The sequence below is a fragment of the Macrosteles quadrilineatus genome, unplaced genomic scaffold (genome assembly GCF_028750875.1).
Source record: "Macrosteles quadrilineatus isolate MER2022 unplaced genomic scaffold, UCM_ALF_1.0 Scaffold_3__2_contigs__length_128488019, whole genome shotgun sequence".
Taxonomy (NCBI): Eukaryota; Metazoa; Arthropoda; class Insecta; order Hemiptera; family Cicadellidae; genus Macrosteles; species Macrosteles quadrilineatus.
In genome coordinates, this window is record NW_026542596.1 from 54,696,354 (window position 1) to 54,713,583 (window position 17,230).

Below are 17,230 nucleotides of genomic sequence, written 5' to 3' on the forward strand. Positions count from 1 at the left end.
CAGCTGAACAATTACATACCTGTATTGTTTGTAAGTTTGAAGACGAGGGTGGAGTCAGACACGTGGTGGGGTACCACAGTTCTACCAACTGAAGCCACACCAGGTCTGTGTAACTTGTACCAACTTGCTTGAACAGGCCCATACAGCAGTCCTGCCAAAATGAAAACAATCACTCACTATAGCTAGCATCTCTGTTTTTGTGTATACAAATCAGGCAAAAATAACATGCAACTACACACAGTGACAAATGATAAACTTACAAATGTGATGTAACAAAGGTTTCAAGTTCTCTGGTTATGAAGATGTTTTTGGATAGCAAGCTTATCTGAATGGAAGAATCTACCCTGGCATAAAAACAAAAGTTTCTCAAAACTGGCTATTTTTCTTCCCAACATAAACCTTTCTAGGTTTATAGACTAATGCTGTTGAAATGGAATATTCAAAATGTTGTGTATGGTGTAATGTTGTGTATTGTCTTTTTGTACCAGGCTGTAGACTATTCCCATTCAGATAAACCAGCTAACCCAAAAAAATACCAAAAGTGAGTTTAGCCATAGACAAATAGAATAAATATAGACTGTCAAAGGAAGGTTATGGCGCACACCGCAGCAGGCGAGAAGCGCAGGAACCGTATGCGACCAGGAGAAACGCTGCAGTGGTGTGCGCCGTAACTACACGGCAAACCTAGCGGTGGACGCCAGAACTTATGCTAACCGCAGCACAGCTGACGGTCTATATTTATTCTATTTGTCTATGGTTTAACAGGTGCTATTTTTTGTTGTTGCAATTGATTTTTTAACACCAGCATTATTTTTGTCTCAAAAAATGTAATCTTAACTAGTCATTGCATTGTTCATATGTAGAATATTTCATTGTCACTGACAACATCAACCAACACAAGTTTGAGTTGTGAAAAAAATAATAGCCTACTATTCCGTTAATTCTAGGGGTGTGCGAGTATTCGAACATCGAGCTTTTTCGAGCCGAATAGGACGCTATTCGGCTCGGCTCGTGATTTTCAAAAAGTTCGAAATGTTCGAGCCGAATACTTATTGAACTACTGTAGCAAATAAAAATTAAATTAATAAATAAGGAACTAACTTTCATTTAAATTTACTCTCCTCCGTTTCATAATTGTGTCTTGATAAGCACGAACCTCAGCTCAGTCAAGACGCAATGATTATCGATCGTAATTTTGAGGAAACTACCACCTATCGCGTTGTCTTTCTAACACAACTATTCGTATCGTAATATGCAACGCAGTGCGAGTGCGTGATTGGCTAAGTCGCTATGACGACACACGGTTGCCGTGGCAACCTACAGTGCGCACTGAGCACTGCGCCTTGTGTGGGAGGGGAGATTATACCAACAAACCATTTCAGGAATTCTATTTTGGGACGGATGAAAGATAAGGAAGAAACAAAAAGTGGTCACGTGTGCAAATGTAGTGGGCGAGACAATAAGGCTGTAATCATCGTGTCGTTGTTCCTTGTTTGTTTACTTTTTCAGATTCCTTATCAAACTCCTTATCATCAAACTTCCTTATCTGCTATCTCTCTTTCTCTCTCTCTCTAACAATGTACTGATTAAACAGATTGTGTTTGACGACTTTTCTACTTATAAGTTTCCCTGCGGTTATTTTAGTTCAATCAATCCCATAACCTTTCTAATGTTTATCAAAATAATTAATTAATATGTTTTGTATTTTATTTCCTTTAAACCAACCCCTATTTACCATCTGTATTTTATAGAATAAAATGTTTGTTTAGGCCTATAAAGTTTGACTGGCCACACAATTTTGTACCTATTTTATTTTTTATAAAGTAACAGTTACTTTGAGGATTATATATATATATATATATATATATATATATCAATAAGTGGCGCGTGCTGTAATGAATGCTTTTTATTATCAAAATAAGTAATGAGTTATTAATTTTTGATAGTACATGGGTCATTGAATACCATAATGTGATGTAGTTTCCTATTTGTATCTTGCAAATAAATAATAATTGATAGTTAATTCTGGAAATGAAAAATAGTGATCGCATTCATAAACCTGTTGTCAAAACAGCAACGAGGGTGTAAGGGTTTATTGTTTCAGACGCAAGGGTGTTTAAAGGACAAAGTGTTGGGCCACCCTGATTGGGGGGGAGGGGGGCGGTGAGACTGTGTGAAGGGGAGGAAACTGGTTTTGGCTATTTATTGATTAGTTCGCCGACCCTTCTAGATAACATAATTGAGTGACAGTGTTAAATCATCGTGTTCTGCATTTCATTTCTTGTTTACTTTGTGTGTTATTCTATTAATTCTAGTGCTTTGGTTATTAATTCTAGTGCTTTGGTCTATTTCCTCTATATGTCAATTATATATTTTTTAATATATAAGTAAAACTTGTCTCTCCACCTTTTTGGATCCAAACCAACCATGTTCTTTTTTGATTAATAGGATTCATAAAACAAAAATATTTTGTGCATGGAAAACAACAAGAATAATCACGTGTTTTTAAATTTATTTTGTATTTATTTATACAAAATAGAATTAAATATTCATAGTAGCCTAGTTACAATATACATATGTAATCGACTTGCTAGTTGTTTTGTCGTCATTCAAGGTCGCGTTGCTGTTCTGTTTTGAAAGACAATCTGATTGTCTTTGTCTCAGTCTGCACTGCATATCTCTTCAGGCCTTTAATCGATATCCTTTTATTTCTTGCATCTTCATTTAGTTCAGTTCAGTTCTTATCGTGATTATCTACTATTTTATGTCTTGACAATTCTCAATGTTTTTAAACATATTAAAATAACATTGTGTTTGTTTAAAAATTGACTGAACATTATTATTATTATGCACTTTTTTAAGAAAAAAAGTTTATTAATTAAGATAAGGTTACGCTAGGAAAAGCTCGGCTCGAAAAAGCTCGAGCTCGAACATTTTTTAAAAAAGCTCGGCTCGGCTCGGCTCGAGGTTGAAAATCACTATTCGCACACCCCTAGTTAATTCAGTACTACTGTTTTTTTTTTCAAGTTGATATGTTGAATATCATCACAAATACCGTTTAGGATTAGGTTATTATATGTTAGGTTAGGTTAGAATAAGCACGTATCTTACAACTTAAATTATGTATTGTTACATACAAATCATACAGTGGTAGGGAATTGATGTAAAACATATTGTTAGAACATAAAATAGGATCACAACAATATAATCCCTCACCCTAAAAATCCCAAAACTGAATTCCATTTTTGAAGATGTTTAAGTTTGTGAGACTTACCTGGAGAGGCAGAGGTTGACGAATGCTGAGATAAGGTGAAGCAGCTATCAGTAGCTGGTGTACTTCCCTCTCTTGCAGCTGCAGGTCCTCAGCAAGCTGGCCCAAGTTACTCAACAAGGCCCGTTGTAACTTATACTGCTGAGTCAGCCTGTATGCTGAGCCTGAGTCTCTCAGTATGCTGGCATCAGCACTGTGACTCAGAACTTTACACAGAGCAGGCAGCACTTGCCTAGACAAAAGTCAGAATCATCAAAACTGCTGAGTCAGCCTGAATGCTGAGCCTGAGTCCCTCAGTATGCTGGCATCAGCACTGCGACTCAGAACTTTACACAGAGCAGGCAGCACTTGCCTAGACACAAGTCAGAATCATCAAAACTGCTGAGACAGCCTGAATGCTGAGCCTGAATCCCTCAGTATGCTGGCATCAGCACTGTGGCTCATAACTTTACACAGAGCAGGCAGCACTTGCCTAGACACAAGTCAGAATCATCAAAACTGCTGAGACAGCCTGAATGCTGAGCCTGAGTCCCTCAGTATGCTGGCATCAGCACTGTGGTTCATAACTTTACACAGAGCAGGCAGCACTTGCCTGGACCCCAGAAAGATTAGAGTACTATTTTTGATGTATTCCAAACAATTTTGTTTTGCAATGTAAGATATAGCCATGTTATTGGCAATTGTTTGTCATACAAAAATTAAATAGTTCTTCTAACAAACAATTTACAACTAGGCCTACTGTAAAATAAAAATTTTCACTGTAAAACTTTTTACTGGGCATTTTTATAATTTTCTAAAATGTGTTGGAAGACATGTTTTATTTTATTAAATTCCTGTATTAAATATTATGTTGCTAAAAATGAAATCATAATATTATTTTTTTAAGTACTAAGCTTGTTCTTACTTGAGGGTCCGAGCTCGAATGAAGTCACGAGAGTTGGATGCAAGCGTACAAAGCAGCAGGAAAGCTCGATGGATGACAAGTGGACGAGTAGCAGCTTGGAACCGGTTGACCAGTGGAGACCAGATCTTGTGTACTAGAGGCAGCAACTGGTTCTCTTCTGAGGCTAATACCTCTACACCCTCTCTCAGGATCTGTCAACAATGATTGCAAAATTGTACAGTAAAATAGTATACAATGAAAGAAATCGGAAAGGAAAAAAAATTACTGAACACGGTAGTTCAGTGGTCGCACATAGGGCTCTAGGCCAGGATTTTGAATTGCAGAAAAAGGAGGATAGCAGCTAGCTTACCTTGAAAGTGTAGGTAGGCCATAGAACATTTAGAAAAACACTGTGCACACAATATTTCGTCCCCTGAAGGACTTTTTCAAGTGTAGAGAAAGAGTTTAGTAGTTTAGTAATATTGTGTGCACAGTGTTTTTCTACATGTTCTATGGCCTACCTACACTTTCAAGGTAAGCTAGCTTTTATCCTCCTTTTTCTGCAATTCAAAATAACTTGTAGTTAGTTTCAGAGTAAATTTTTCAAAGAAAAGAAAATAATTCAGTGGAAGACTAGGATAGTAGGCATAGTCTTTGAACTGCAACTTGAAAATAAAGAATACTGTTACCCACATCCATGACAAGGATTTGACGTTGCTCGTCTTTACTCGGTAGAAAGTGAAGGGTCCGTTGCAGCACTGCCACCGTCAGTTGGACACTTGGAGGTACAGGTTTGGAAACTTCCCCCTCCTCCTCCTCACACTCCTCAGTTCTGGAACACCCAGAGATGAGTTTTTTTTTTTATTTATATGACCCACATTTACACTTTAGGATCTAGCCTGAAACTGTTTTACGCATTACTTCAAACTAGTTCTGGAGGATCGTAGAGTCACAGTGATAAAATTAATTATTGATTGGGAGGATTTGAACCCCAGTCTTTGGGGACCAAAGCCCTGCACTCTACCACTAAACCAACTCACTATACCTACAACTAAGCCCTTTGAGTTCCATAGATTATTTATTGATTATCATGCCTATTTTTATATTTTTCTCTATAGTAATCACTAAAATCCAAATTCTTAAAAACAGTATTTTGTTGTAAACACAAGTAATGATGAGTAAAAGCTAATTTAGAAGACATTCACAACCAGCATTTGAAAAAAGCATCAGTAGATGCTGAAAAACCACTCCCTCCCAAAAAGGCCCTTCTCACAATCATATAAGGCTGGTTGTCAAACTCATAAAATATTTGGTTTACTTACACCTTTCATCACAATTTCAAAATCATAGAACTTTAAAGAAGTAATTATGCTTTTGGCAATTATTAAAAAAAAATTTAAAAACAGTGTTTTTGGTTTATGGAGACCCTGAAATAAAAACTTCAAGTGATCCTGGACAAAATTGTTTATAAGATTGTGAATAAGTACTTCCACAGCAATATTTGCTGAGCTATAAAATAGCAACAATCGTACCTTGTGTCACTGGTGAACATGTTTTCATTGATATTTCCCTCAGGTAGAGTATCATCTTCGTCATCCAAAGTTTCCGCTGTGTAGACAAGTCTACGATAGTCAACAAGCTGGGCAATAAGAGATGGTGAAGATGAAGACATGGATGGGGTTGACGTTTGTTTGTCTACATTCGCAGCACTGCTAGACTGAGAGTGGTGCCAACCTCTCAGACACATCACGAATGTCAAAAACACTCTTAGAAAACCATTGGTATTGTGTTCCTGAAACTCATCGTAGCTTTGGGCCAAGACCTGTGAAAAATTATTCTTTTAATGTTATAATATCATGCAATCGTTTCCTAATAAAACTAAACTGTAAATAAATAATGGGGCTCGATATTATGGTGTAGTCACCAATGGTGGATAAAGATTCTAACAACCAAAATTTTGGTGATTTTACAGAAAATAGAGTCAAGCCAAGCTTTTACCATTGCCATCTTGGCGTGAGCGTAGATTTTACGTCATATTGTTTTTGGCTAATACGAAGAGAATACTCGTTGCAAAGCGGTGGGAACTTGCTAAAATAAGATAAGTAGTAATGTAAATAAACATAGCGATGGTCTCAGAGCTTAACAAGCTCATTTTCAAGCGAAAGAAGCTTGGAGACCTTAAATACTGTGAAACCTCATAATTAAGAAATTACAATAATTGAATTTTAACAACAAATCATTAAACTCACATCTTCAATGATCTCTTGAAGGCTAGGCAGCACCTGTATTGTTGTGTACCTCATGACAACTGACAACACTGACAGTACTCCAGGACTCTGGTGAGCTCTGCGTAGTCTCATGGTGATGTGGTGTGACAGGTAGTCTACATTAGCACACACTAACTGTGTCACTTCCCCACCCCCACATACTCTGGCGACATGCTGTACTGCTGACAGACCTGTGGGGAATACATCAATCATTTGCGTATACATTGTGTCAAGACTTGACCAAGTGATTATACATGTCGTTGGAGTTACAATATGTAGTGTAGCTTAAATTTACATACATAAGGAAAGCTGATGACAGTTCATTATTTGTTCCTCCATTGTGAGATTCTTTATTGTCAGACCATGTTATTTCATGGATGTAGAAATTTGGTAACAAAATTATGTATGTTGTGGATAGCCCTACACAATACTCTTTATTTGATCCACCTTTCCAATCACATGTTGTAAGAAATTATCAGTTGGATTGGATTATATTTGTGACAGTGCAATATTAAGGCGAAGAAGAATCAAGGTGAACGATGTTAGTTGATTTAAGTTAGTTGAATGAAGTGATGATAGCTCTGTTACTACACTGGTTCTGTAGTTCTTTAACTACGATTACAAATTAAACATCAACTGAACAAGGACAGCTGAAAAGTTTTAAACAATTATCTCAGGAAAGAATCGGTGACATTTTCGTTACTGTACCACACGAACACCAAATCCACCCAGCATATCAGAGTTATTTGTGTCTTGTGTGTGTATTTTTCAAACCATTGCTACGGAGATTAAAAAACATCTTAACATTCTTAAAGGAATGGAAGGAGAATTAAGCAATCCCACTGTGAGAATGAGACAAAGGATTTTAGGTAAACTATGGAGTCAAATTATATAGTCGTTAGATGGAGAAGAAACAAATCTTCTGATAAAAACAAGGTGACAGTAAAGCTAACTGCCATGGAAACAAAGAGGAAACACACCAGCAGCAGCCAGGGTATGTAGAGGACTGCCAGCACACTCTAGTAGAGGGTAGAGACATTTCAGGAGACAGCCAGAGAAGTGATCATTCCCTACAGCAACAGCCAGCAATCCCAACCCCTCCGCTAGTAATGATATCTGTAAACACGGTAAACTATTAATTATTTTGAAACCAGAACACAATGCTGTGTATTTGAACCTGTATGAGTGAAAGGCGAGTGAGAAATTAGTTATTTGTGCAACTAGTGAGAAAAGTGAGCAATTGACTCACTCGAGAGAAATCCTTACTCACGAGCCGTAGGCGAGAAAAAAATAACATATTGTGTGACAGACAATATGGTTTTAGACGCAACAAATCAACAAAATTGGCACTCATTGATTTCATCAACAGCAGTATAGACGCAATGGAGGCTGGAGAGACGGTAGTTGGTTGTTTTGCTGATCTCTCCAAAGCCTTCGATTGTGTCGAACCTGCGATTCTATTGGAAAAACTGGCATCAATTGGAATCTCAGGACATGCGCTGAAGTGGCTCACATCCTATATGAGCAACCGATTCCAAGTCACTGAGATTCAAAAAAACACAAATTCAAAAACTGAAAGAATTTCATCAACAAAAAAACTGATCTCCAATGGCGTCCCCCAGGGATCTGTCCTTGGACCTCTCCTTTTCTTGGTTTACATCAACAACATCACAGATACTGTTCCTCAGGACAGCGTCTACCTCTTTGCGGATGATACAACGTTATTCGTAAGGGGAACTGACGACGCGGCCCTGGAGGCAGAATCTAATCAAAGAGCAAATGATCTGGCTGACTTTTTTTCCTCAAACAAACTCAAATTAAATTCACAAAAAACAGGATACATGTGTGTCCAAACTGCAAAAAGACAAAATTTAAAAAATAATAGGACTCCGAACCTATTAATTGGAGAGGATCAAATTCAAATTTCAAAAACTGCTGACTTTTTGGGGGTGAGATTGGACGATAAATTGAGCTGGGATGCACAAATAAAAAAACTGGAGGGGTCAATGGCTCGAGGGGTCTTTGTACTTCGAAGAATAAGAACCTTCGGAAACCTGGCTCTCTCTAAACTTGTGTATTTTGGCCTAATAGAACAGCACATTTTGTATTCAATCATTCTATGGGGAGCTGCGAAGAAGAATATTGACCAGATCTTTGTTTGGCAGAATATGGCAGTGAGAGCAATCTTGGGCATGCCGCCTCGGACCAGCTGCAAAAATGTTTATAAAGAACTTGGCTTTCTCACAGTCCCTTCACTTTATATCTATGAATCAGTTTGCTATATAAAATCACAGAACATTAAACCAACTTTTACAAATCACACTTACAACACACGAACAAAGGGCACACATGCAGTCCAACATAAACTCACAAAATTTGAACACAAACCAGATTACATGGGAATGAAATTGTACCAGGCCCTACCGAAAAAATTACTTGAAATTCAGAGCTTAACAAAATTCAAATCAGAATTAAAAAAATATCTAGTAGAGTTAAGTTTAGAAGACATAGACAGTTACCTAGACGGTGACAAATATTAGTTTTAAGTTGGTTATTCTTTGTATTAACCCTGACCTGTCCAATTCCTTAAGGCAAAGGACTACGGACGGAGAGATCATGTATCATGTATGTATGAGTGAGGAATGGTTTCTCGAGTGAGGCAATTGTACTTTGAACTCGAGTTGCACATTATACTTTTCCTACAGTTACCATAAAACAAATAAATTGGTGAAGAAACATAACCTATTTTTACACAGAAGTGAACTTTTAACATAACATTTAATGTGAAGTGACAAACACAACAGTACAACAGCTGACCAGCTGATTTACAGCCAGTGCTGCCAACGTATTTCGCGCGCATACGACGTTGCCTTCATGTTACGCGCTCACTATTTCGTGCCTTCACGTTGCAAATCTGGAGTGAGACAAAGTAATTAGAGTGAGACAAAGTTAACATTGTCTCACCGATGAGCGAATTGGCCACTTTGCTTTCTCAAATCAGTGAGAGAACATGTACATTGTTAGGTAACTGTAGGAAAAATTAGTTGAAATGAAATGAAATGAAATGAAATGAAATGAAATAATATGAAATGAAATAATATTTTATTTCCCATAAATTATATACATATAATTACATTGTATTTTTTTTACTTAAAATATACTACAGCAAACATTACAACTAGATAACAAAACAAAAAATTAAATTCTGTAGAAAAAAAGCCAAAAAGTGCAAAAAAAAAATACGTTCTAACAGAGGAAAAAGTCTACATAGGCAGGGCCTGTGCGTAGACTCGAGTTGCGAAAAGGTTAATTTAGATGGGAGGTAAAAAAATGAATAGGAAAACAAAAAATAATTAGTATAATTTTAAATAAAAAAAAAGTGTTCTTGCTTGAAACTGAATTTTTTATGTTCTGGAAATAATTGACGATAAAAAAAAATTTTTTGTACAATACTGAGGAAATTTATAAAAATCAGGTGAAGATTGTTGTTTGACTTAAGTTGTTGTTTTAATAGTACTTTATTGTTATTTATTAACCGTAGTAAAACTGAAAAAAATTAATAATTCTTGATAGTAACAATATCTGTAATCTTTTCTCGATCTTGTCTCAAATTAAAAATCCAGTCTCGCCCATCCCACACCAACTAAAGTAGTCACAAGCTCCACCTTGCTGGCCATACTACCTTCCTTACCTGCACAATGTTACTCTGGGCCTGAGATACAGAGATGCCAGATGGTGCTATACACACAGGCAGGTCCCACAGTGAGGGCTGTAGATAAACACTGACTAAAGTAGTAACAAGCTCCGCCTTGCTGGACATACTACCTTCCTTACCTGCACAATGTTACTCTGGGCCTGAGATACAGAGATGCCAGATGGTGCTATACACACAGGCAGGTCCCACAGTGAGGGCTGTAGATAAACACTGACTAAAGTAGTAACAAGCTCCGCCTTGCTAGCCATACTACCTTCCTTACCTGCACAATGTTACTCTGGGCCTGAGATACAGAGATGCCAGATGGTGCTATACACACAGGCAGGTCCCACAGTGAGGGCTGTAGATAAACACCAACCAAAGTAGGAACAAGCTCCGCCTTGCTGGCCATACTACCTTCCTTACCTGCACAATGTTACTCTGGGCCTGAGATACAGAGATGCCAGATGGTGCTATACACACAGGCAGGTCCCACAGTGAGGGCTGTAGATAAACACCAACCAAAGTAGGAACAAGCTCCGCCTTGCTGGCCATACTACCTTCCTTACCTGCACAATGTTACTCTGGGCCTGAGATACAGAGATGCCAGATGGTGCTATACACACAGGCAGGTCCCACAGTGAGGGCTGTAGATAAACACCAACCAAAGTAGGAACAAGCTCCGCCTTGCTGGCCATACTACCTTCCTTACCTGCACAATGTTACTCTGGGCCTGAGATACAGAGATGCCAGATGGTGCTATACACACAGGCAGGTCCCACAGTGAGGGCTGTAGATAAACACTGACTAAAGTAGTAACAAGCTCTGCCTTGCTGGACATACTACCTTCCCCACCTGTAAACGCAGGGTTACATGAGAAAGTGAACTCCTGTTTAAAATGCACGAACAACTGTTGTGATGGTACATGAGTTCAATTTTAAGTACTGTATCACCAGTTGTAAAAAAAAAATGGGATTGAGAAAGACCGTTAAAATGCCGCCACAGGTACCGTACTTCGGTCTCATTATGGCATAGGCCTGATAATGACGATTACGCAATGCTAGCCGCAATGTTTACCGTACTAACACTAGAACAGCCTTTAATGCCAGATATACCAATCATTAAAGACGTGATGAGTTTGTATAAATTATCAAGTAAATTATGAATATTCAGTACTTGTTTGCTCAATAAAATAGACTGTCTATCCTAAAGAGAATTAATCAATACTTTAAATACCGTATCTTGCCTATGGGTTTATTGTACTTGTTTTGCAGATGATAAATAATTTTCTTTTAATACTTAAATCTACACTATCCACACCGTAAACTTTTTTTAAAGCATCAATTCATTCAAGTTCGAAACATAATTTTTTATCGGAAATTCAGATAAAGATAAATTAGTAAACAAACAAACCTCCTCCCAGAATGCTGTTCAACAATTGAACCACTTCCTTGCTCAGTTCCGGGTTGGAGTCAAATAGATCCAGCAGAGCGTGAGTTATAACTGTGAGGTCTGCAAAGTTCCGCAGGACTGAGCAGAGCTCGTGGAATCTGCGTAATTTCTCGGCAGTATTAAGGTACATGAAACGCTTCCATGGTTCGTGGATCACTACATCAGTTTCCACCTCTGAAAATATTAATTAATGACAAACAGTTTCAACTTTCAACTAACAAAAACTACTTCAAGAACATCCATCCAAACAAATGTAAGTTTTCAAACTTAGTGGATGAATAATTTTGACTTTTTTAAGACTGAAAAAATGTTCAGACTTTTTTAACAGTAGTGCTAAGTTAGATTTTTTCTAAGATTTTTGCTAAGAATTTTTCAAAAATTTTATACAATAGGATTAAGGAACATCTTGATAATGAACTAGGAGAATACCAAGGAGGCTTCAGACCTTGGAGGAGCTGTGCAGAACAAATAATTACGCTGAAATTGATTATGGATTACTACAGAAAACGAAACAAACTTCTTTCAATAACATTTGTAGATTTTAAGAAAGCTTACGATTCCATTTGTCTAAACTGGTTTGAGACAGGGAGATGGCCTTTCACCACTTCTTTTTAACTGTGCACTTGAATACATTATGAGGGAATGGCTTAAAACAAACCCAAAAAATATTACTGTTGGAACAAAAAAAGATGACATAAAGTTAAACTGTTTAGGATTTGCTGACGATCTGGCTCTTCTAGCTAATAACATCCAAGAAACCAAGCAACAAATAAAATCACTTCAGGAAATAGCCCAGAGCATAGGTCTAAAAATTTCTTTTGAGAAAACTGAAATAATGTTAACAAAACCACCTACTAAATAATGCTAACAAAATCAAAATTGGAGAACATTGCATCAAAATTGTAGAAAATTTCAAATACTTAGGTGAAGTTATAACATACAACCTTAAAGAAAATCGATCATGGCAAAACAGAATTAATAAATTGATCAGAATGCAACATATTACTAAAAACACATAGGCCTACAACAAAAAATGCCTATCAATAATAGCAACAAAATTGAAACACTACAAAGCAGTTATACTTCCACAAATAACATATGCAAGTGAAACTATGTTTAAAACAACTAACACTGTAGCAATAGATAAAATACTAAAAATAGAAAGAAGAATCATCAGAACATGTATAAACAAAAAATATCAAAAAGATGGAGTTTGGAGATTGGCCTCAAATAAAACTGTATATAAGGAAATAGAGCCATTAACAAGTATAATTAAAAAGAAAAGAATTTCATTCATTGGACATCTTTTAAGGACACCGGAAAATAGAATAAGCAAGAAAATAATTGACAAGTTGTGGAATAGCAAGAGTGACTTTAGGTGGATTACAGAGATTAAGGAGGACATGAGAAGGTTGAAAATATCATTAGAAGATTTGGAAAATAAGTCAGAGGCGCTTGCAGTACTCAAAGACAAAAATATCATCCTGCCAATAGGAGCAAACAATCAGAGACAAGGAAGAGTGGTTTCGGAAGAAGAAAGAAAACAACGGTCGGAAAGAATGAAGAAGTATTGGGCGGACAAGAAGAAGAGACAGAATTCAAAAAGAATCTAACCATTATATTGACTTAAGTGGTCCAATGCTGGCCATAAAATAATAATAATAATAAAGTGCTAAGTTAGTTTAAGCTTTGAGATGACATTGTAATTACTCATCATTAATTTATGACTATTCTCTATGTACATATTTGTATATTTATAGACAAATCAAACTCTTTCTTTCTTTTAATAAATGCAAAAATTATGAGTACATCCAAAAATCACTATAAACAGTATAAACTTAATAAATGTTTCTTTTTATCATTTAATTCACGTTAGCGTGTATCTTTAAATTGCAATGTGTTTAATGCAGTTAAGTATTTTAATAGAACAGTTGTTTAGTCCTTTACATTCTGCTGTGTTGTTTTTCTTCATAATTAACATCAAAATTATTTCTTTCAAAATACAATACTTCTTAACCTTTTATTGCCCAACCACTGAACAAATTGGAAAAATAGGAAAATATTTGCTGGAAGATATTTTTATGGATCAAATTAAGTTATTAAATATCTCCATGTTTACTTGTAACAATTATGGGAAAAAATGTTGTTTGGGACTTGAGGGTCCCGTCGGTCGACAAAGGGTAAGTACCTCTATGGAGTCCAGTATGTGCTGCAGCCTGGTGGACTAAGTTAGAACTACAAGGACATTTTGAAACTGTTGCTAGGCAACAACTACAACCAATAGCAACCCTAGAATGGCCTCATTGGCAGCTGTTATGAAAAAGCAATGCTGGGACTTAAGAGTCCCGTCGGTCGACATATGCTTACCTGATAAAACAAAACAACTAAAACAAGATTAGACAGAATGAGGAATAGTTGAAGAAAGTTTGAGAGAACGAGTAGAGAAGATTAGATTGAGATGGTTCGGCCACGTAAGAAGAATGGAGAATGAAAGAATCCCGAAAAGAATGAGTGAACTTTGAATGGATGGAAGAAGACCATAAGGAAGACCCAGAAGAAGGTGGTTTGACGAGGTGAAACAAGATGTAGAAGCAAGAGGAGTGCAATGGCAGTATGTAGAGGAAGTGGGATTGTGGAAGGACAGACGAAGATGGAGAGGCCTAGTGAACACCCAGACCCGAGATAATCGGAGCGGAGGTATGTATGTATGCTTACCTGAACAATAGTTATAGGTTGTTTAGTTAAATACACTACAGACAATCTTGTTGAACTAATTGACAGAAAGGTTAAAGAAAACTACAAGTTTAACAATAACTGATTTGCCTGTGAAATTTTAAAAGTTTCCAGATCTGCATTCTATTTTGTTATTTTGTTGTTACTGAATTATGTGAACACTTAGGATTTTAAACTGTTGAGCACTTTGATGTCAAAGATATAAACTTAAGTCTATAAAACAAGAGGAAGAGACTTTCATCCTTAACTTCATCGTGGACAACATTTCGGTCATCTTTGAACATTCAATACCATTTACTCAAAACAACACCTCTCATGAAGTTTCCTTTGTACTTTCCCCAAATATATGGATAAACCATTGCTGTCATGTTGCATTTTGTAACATTTGAGATAGAGTACCTCTAACAGAGCAGTCCTCCAACAGAGTGATGTGGGATGTATCTAGCCTACTGACCAGACTCAGGGTGATCAGCAGTCTGTTGAGGAACGGTCCAGAGTCGAGTACTTGCGGTAGAGTCGGACCTTGGAGTCTCAGGTATCCGACAAGCAGTCTGAGGCAAATGTGCTGACTCCTCTCATCTGCAAAAATATGGACTTGCTTTTATTTTACTTGACTAGAAATAGAATTCTGAAATATTTACTCCTTCAAAGATAAGTTACGCGATACTTGTGTTGATAATAGCTGTGTTGAGGATTTAGTGGTGGTTTTTAAAGAGATAAAAGGAGGTTTTGAGATATATGAGTGTTTACCTGAATAAAAGGGAAGTTTCAGAAAGAAAGATGTAGAGAGACAATACTGTTTTAGTTTCCAAAAAGGTAGTTTTGGCTAGAGAAAATACTATTTAAAACATGTCTCTATGATAAGTCAAAAATTTTAAAGTAACTTACTGAACAGGTCATTTATATAACTTAGATCAGAGAGGCCTTAGTGCTAGGATCAAAATAGAACAGATAAAATTAAGGATAATAGGCATAGCTGAATCGGAGAGTGTTCTTTCTGGCACAACAAACTTTACACTACCGGTATACAAAAATATCAGAAGATGTTGCTGTTTCTAACAGCATTTTCAACCATGGAAGGTTTGGATTGGGAAGAGTGATGTCTCCAAGTAACAACAACAACAAGTGTCAACAACAACACACGATGTCCTTAACAAGAGGACATGTTAAGGTATCTCTTTACAAACTCAAACTATCCTTGGTTCAAACTTCTGTCAGTGACAGTGAAATATTCATTTTTTTAGGTACAGTGTAAACATTTTCATTTCTTGTGCCGCAACACAACCCTTCTAGCACATGTCAGATAGTTAGACTTGCACCTCACCTGTGCCCTGCATGATCCTTGGAGCCCGAGTGAGGAGACTGTAGAAGGCTGACTCTATGAGCTGCAACAATGGCTGTCCTGTGTCAAGGAGAAAGACAGCAGACAGTTGTGTCAGGCCTTCATGAGCTGGTGTTGACACTTGTGTCATCTCATCTTCTGACAACACTATCAGACCACACACCAGTGAGCCCACGCTCCCTGACAAGTTCCTGCACAAGACATCATCAGTTTAGCAATACAGCAGACAGTTGTGTCAGGCCTTCATGAGCCGGTGTTGACACTTGTGTCATCTCATCTTCTGACAACACTATCAGACCACACACCAGTGAGCCCACACAAGATCCCTGACAAGTTCCTGCACAAGACATCATCAGTTTAGCAATACAGCAGACAGTTGTGTCAGGCCTTCATGAGCCGGTGTTGACACTTGTGTCATCTCATCTTCTGACAACACTATCAGACCACACACCAGTGAGCCCACACAAGATCCCTGACAAGTTCCTACACAAGACATCATCAGTTTAGCAATACAGCAAATAGTTAGCAAATAGCCCACCTCAAGCTGCAGGCTCACCTATAATTTCAAAAAAAGGCAGCTGTCCTAGGTAAGGCAAATTGTATCTCTATTGGCAATCTCCCAAAAGGTTATCTTTGAAAGGCAATAAGATCAATACTCATTTATTGTATTTTATTGTATAAAATAAGCTAAAGTAGTTTATTTTAAAATTTTTACTGTTTTGATAGTTTCAAAGATGAATAACAACACTATTTCATTCCGTTTTCTCATATTTCCTTACTTGGAGCAAACGGAGAGCAAGTTGTGCATAGCTAAGGCCAGGTCTCTCCGCACCTGCCAACTAGAGTGTGTCTGTGCGCGCAGAACTGCTTCTGTCACAGGTGTCAGTTTCTGCGCAGTCTCTGTTAGCCAGTCTGCGTGTGCATCTGATTGTGTGTCGTCCATCATCATCACAACTACTCTGCTCCAAAGTGTGATGTTGGCCTGAAATACGCAAACAGTTGAAATAAATATAATTTTCATCAGTGTTTTTTGGACCCTTGGCGTTCAAACTTGTACATTGAATTTGGTATGTGAGAGGTACTAAAAATTTATGATTGCACACACGAGGCAGGGTGAATTGGAATAAAGTATGAGGAGTGGCTTTCTCGTGGTGATCTGTGATCTTCTAAGTTGGAGGCCGAAATATTGTTGATCACTGAAGGTTTTTAGCTATGCAATATGTCATAATATGGTGGTTTAGAGCAAACATTCAACCATAGGTCCTTCTGTATGGATAACAAAAAAACAGAGTTTTTGACAAGAGAACCCACTCTGTTAAATACTTTAAAAAAACCTTAAATGCAAGCAAGCGTTTGATCTTGACTAGATTTTGTGTCATGCAGTACAGTATTAAGAGTCATTGAAGGCTAGCGGCCATCTTGGATGATTAAAACAGCTGCTTAAGAGTTATTTATCATCCAAAAATATTTTTTCAAACACCAAAGTGGTTATAATTTAAATATCTAGGACATTTTGGGATTAGAAATTTCCTATGTCTAACGGCCATCTTAGACCATCTTAGAGGCGGAGAAGGAGGCGACGATGAAG

At 37.2% G+C, this 17,230-nt stretch overlaps 1 protein-coding gene across 1 annotated transcript in view; it reads right to left on the reverse strand.

Moving 5' to 3' along the window:
- Window positions 1–17,230, reverse strand: part of LOC128989211 (TELO2-interacting protein 1 homolog) — a 30,266-nt gene that overhangs the window by 1,797 nt on the left and 11,239 nt on the right. The window contains exons 5-19 of the mRNA XM_054411084.1: window positions 16,422–16,624; window positions 15,625–15,833; window positions 14,700–14,879; window positions 11,529–11,741; window positions 10,755–10,970; window positions 10,542–10,684; window positions 10,413–10,476; window positions 10,113–10,255; window positions 7,402–7,537; window positions 6,404–6,612; window positions 5,687–5,976; window positions 4,848–4,986; window positions 4,176–4,366; window positions 3,275–3,503; window positions 20–151 (exon numbers count right to left, since the gene is read on the reverse strand). Coding sequence (XP_054267059.1) covers window positions 20–151; window positions 3,275–3,503; window positions 4,176–4,366; window positions 4,848–4,986; window positions 5,687–5,976; window positions 6,404–6,612; window positions 7,402–7,537; window positions 10,113–10,255; window positions 10,413–10,476; window positions 10,542–10,684; window positions 10,755–10,970; window positions 11,529–11,741; window positions 14,700–14,879; window positions 15,625–15,833; window positions 16,422–16,624 — 2,697 coding nt within the window. The remainder of the gene's footprint in view (window positions 1–19; window positions 152–3,274; window positions 3,504–4,175; window positions 4,367–4,847; window positions 4,987–5,686; window positions 5,977–6,403; window positions 6,613–7,401; window positions 7,538–10,112; window positions 10,256–10,412; window positions 10,477–10,541; window positions 10,685–10,754; window positions 10,971–11,528; window positions 11,742–14,699; window positions 14,880–15,624; window positions 15,834–16,421; window positions 16,625–17,230) is intronic.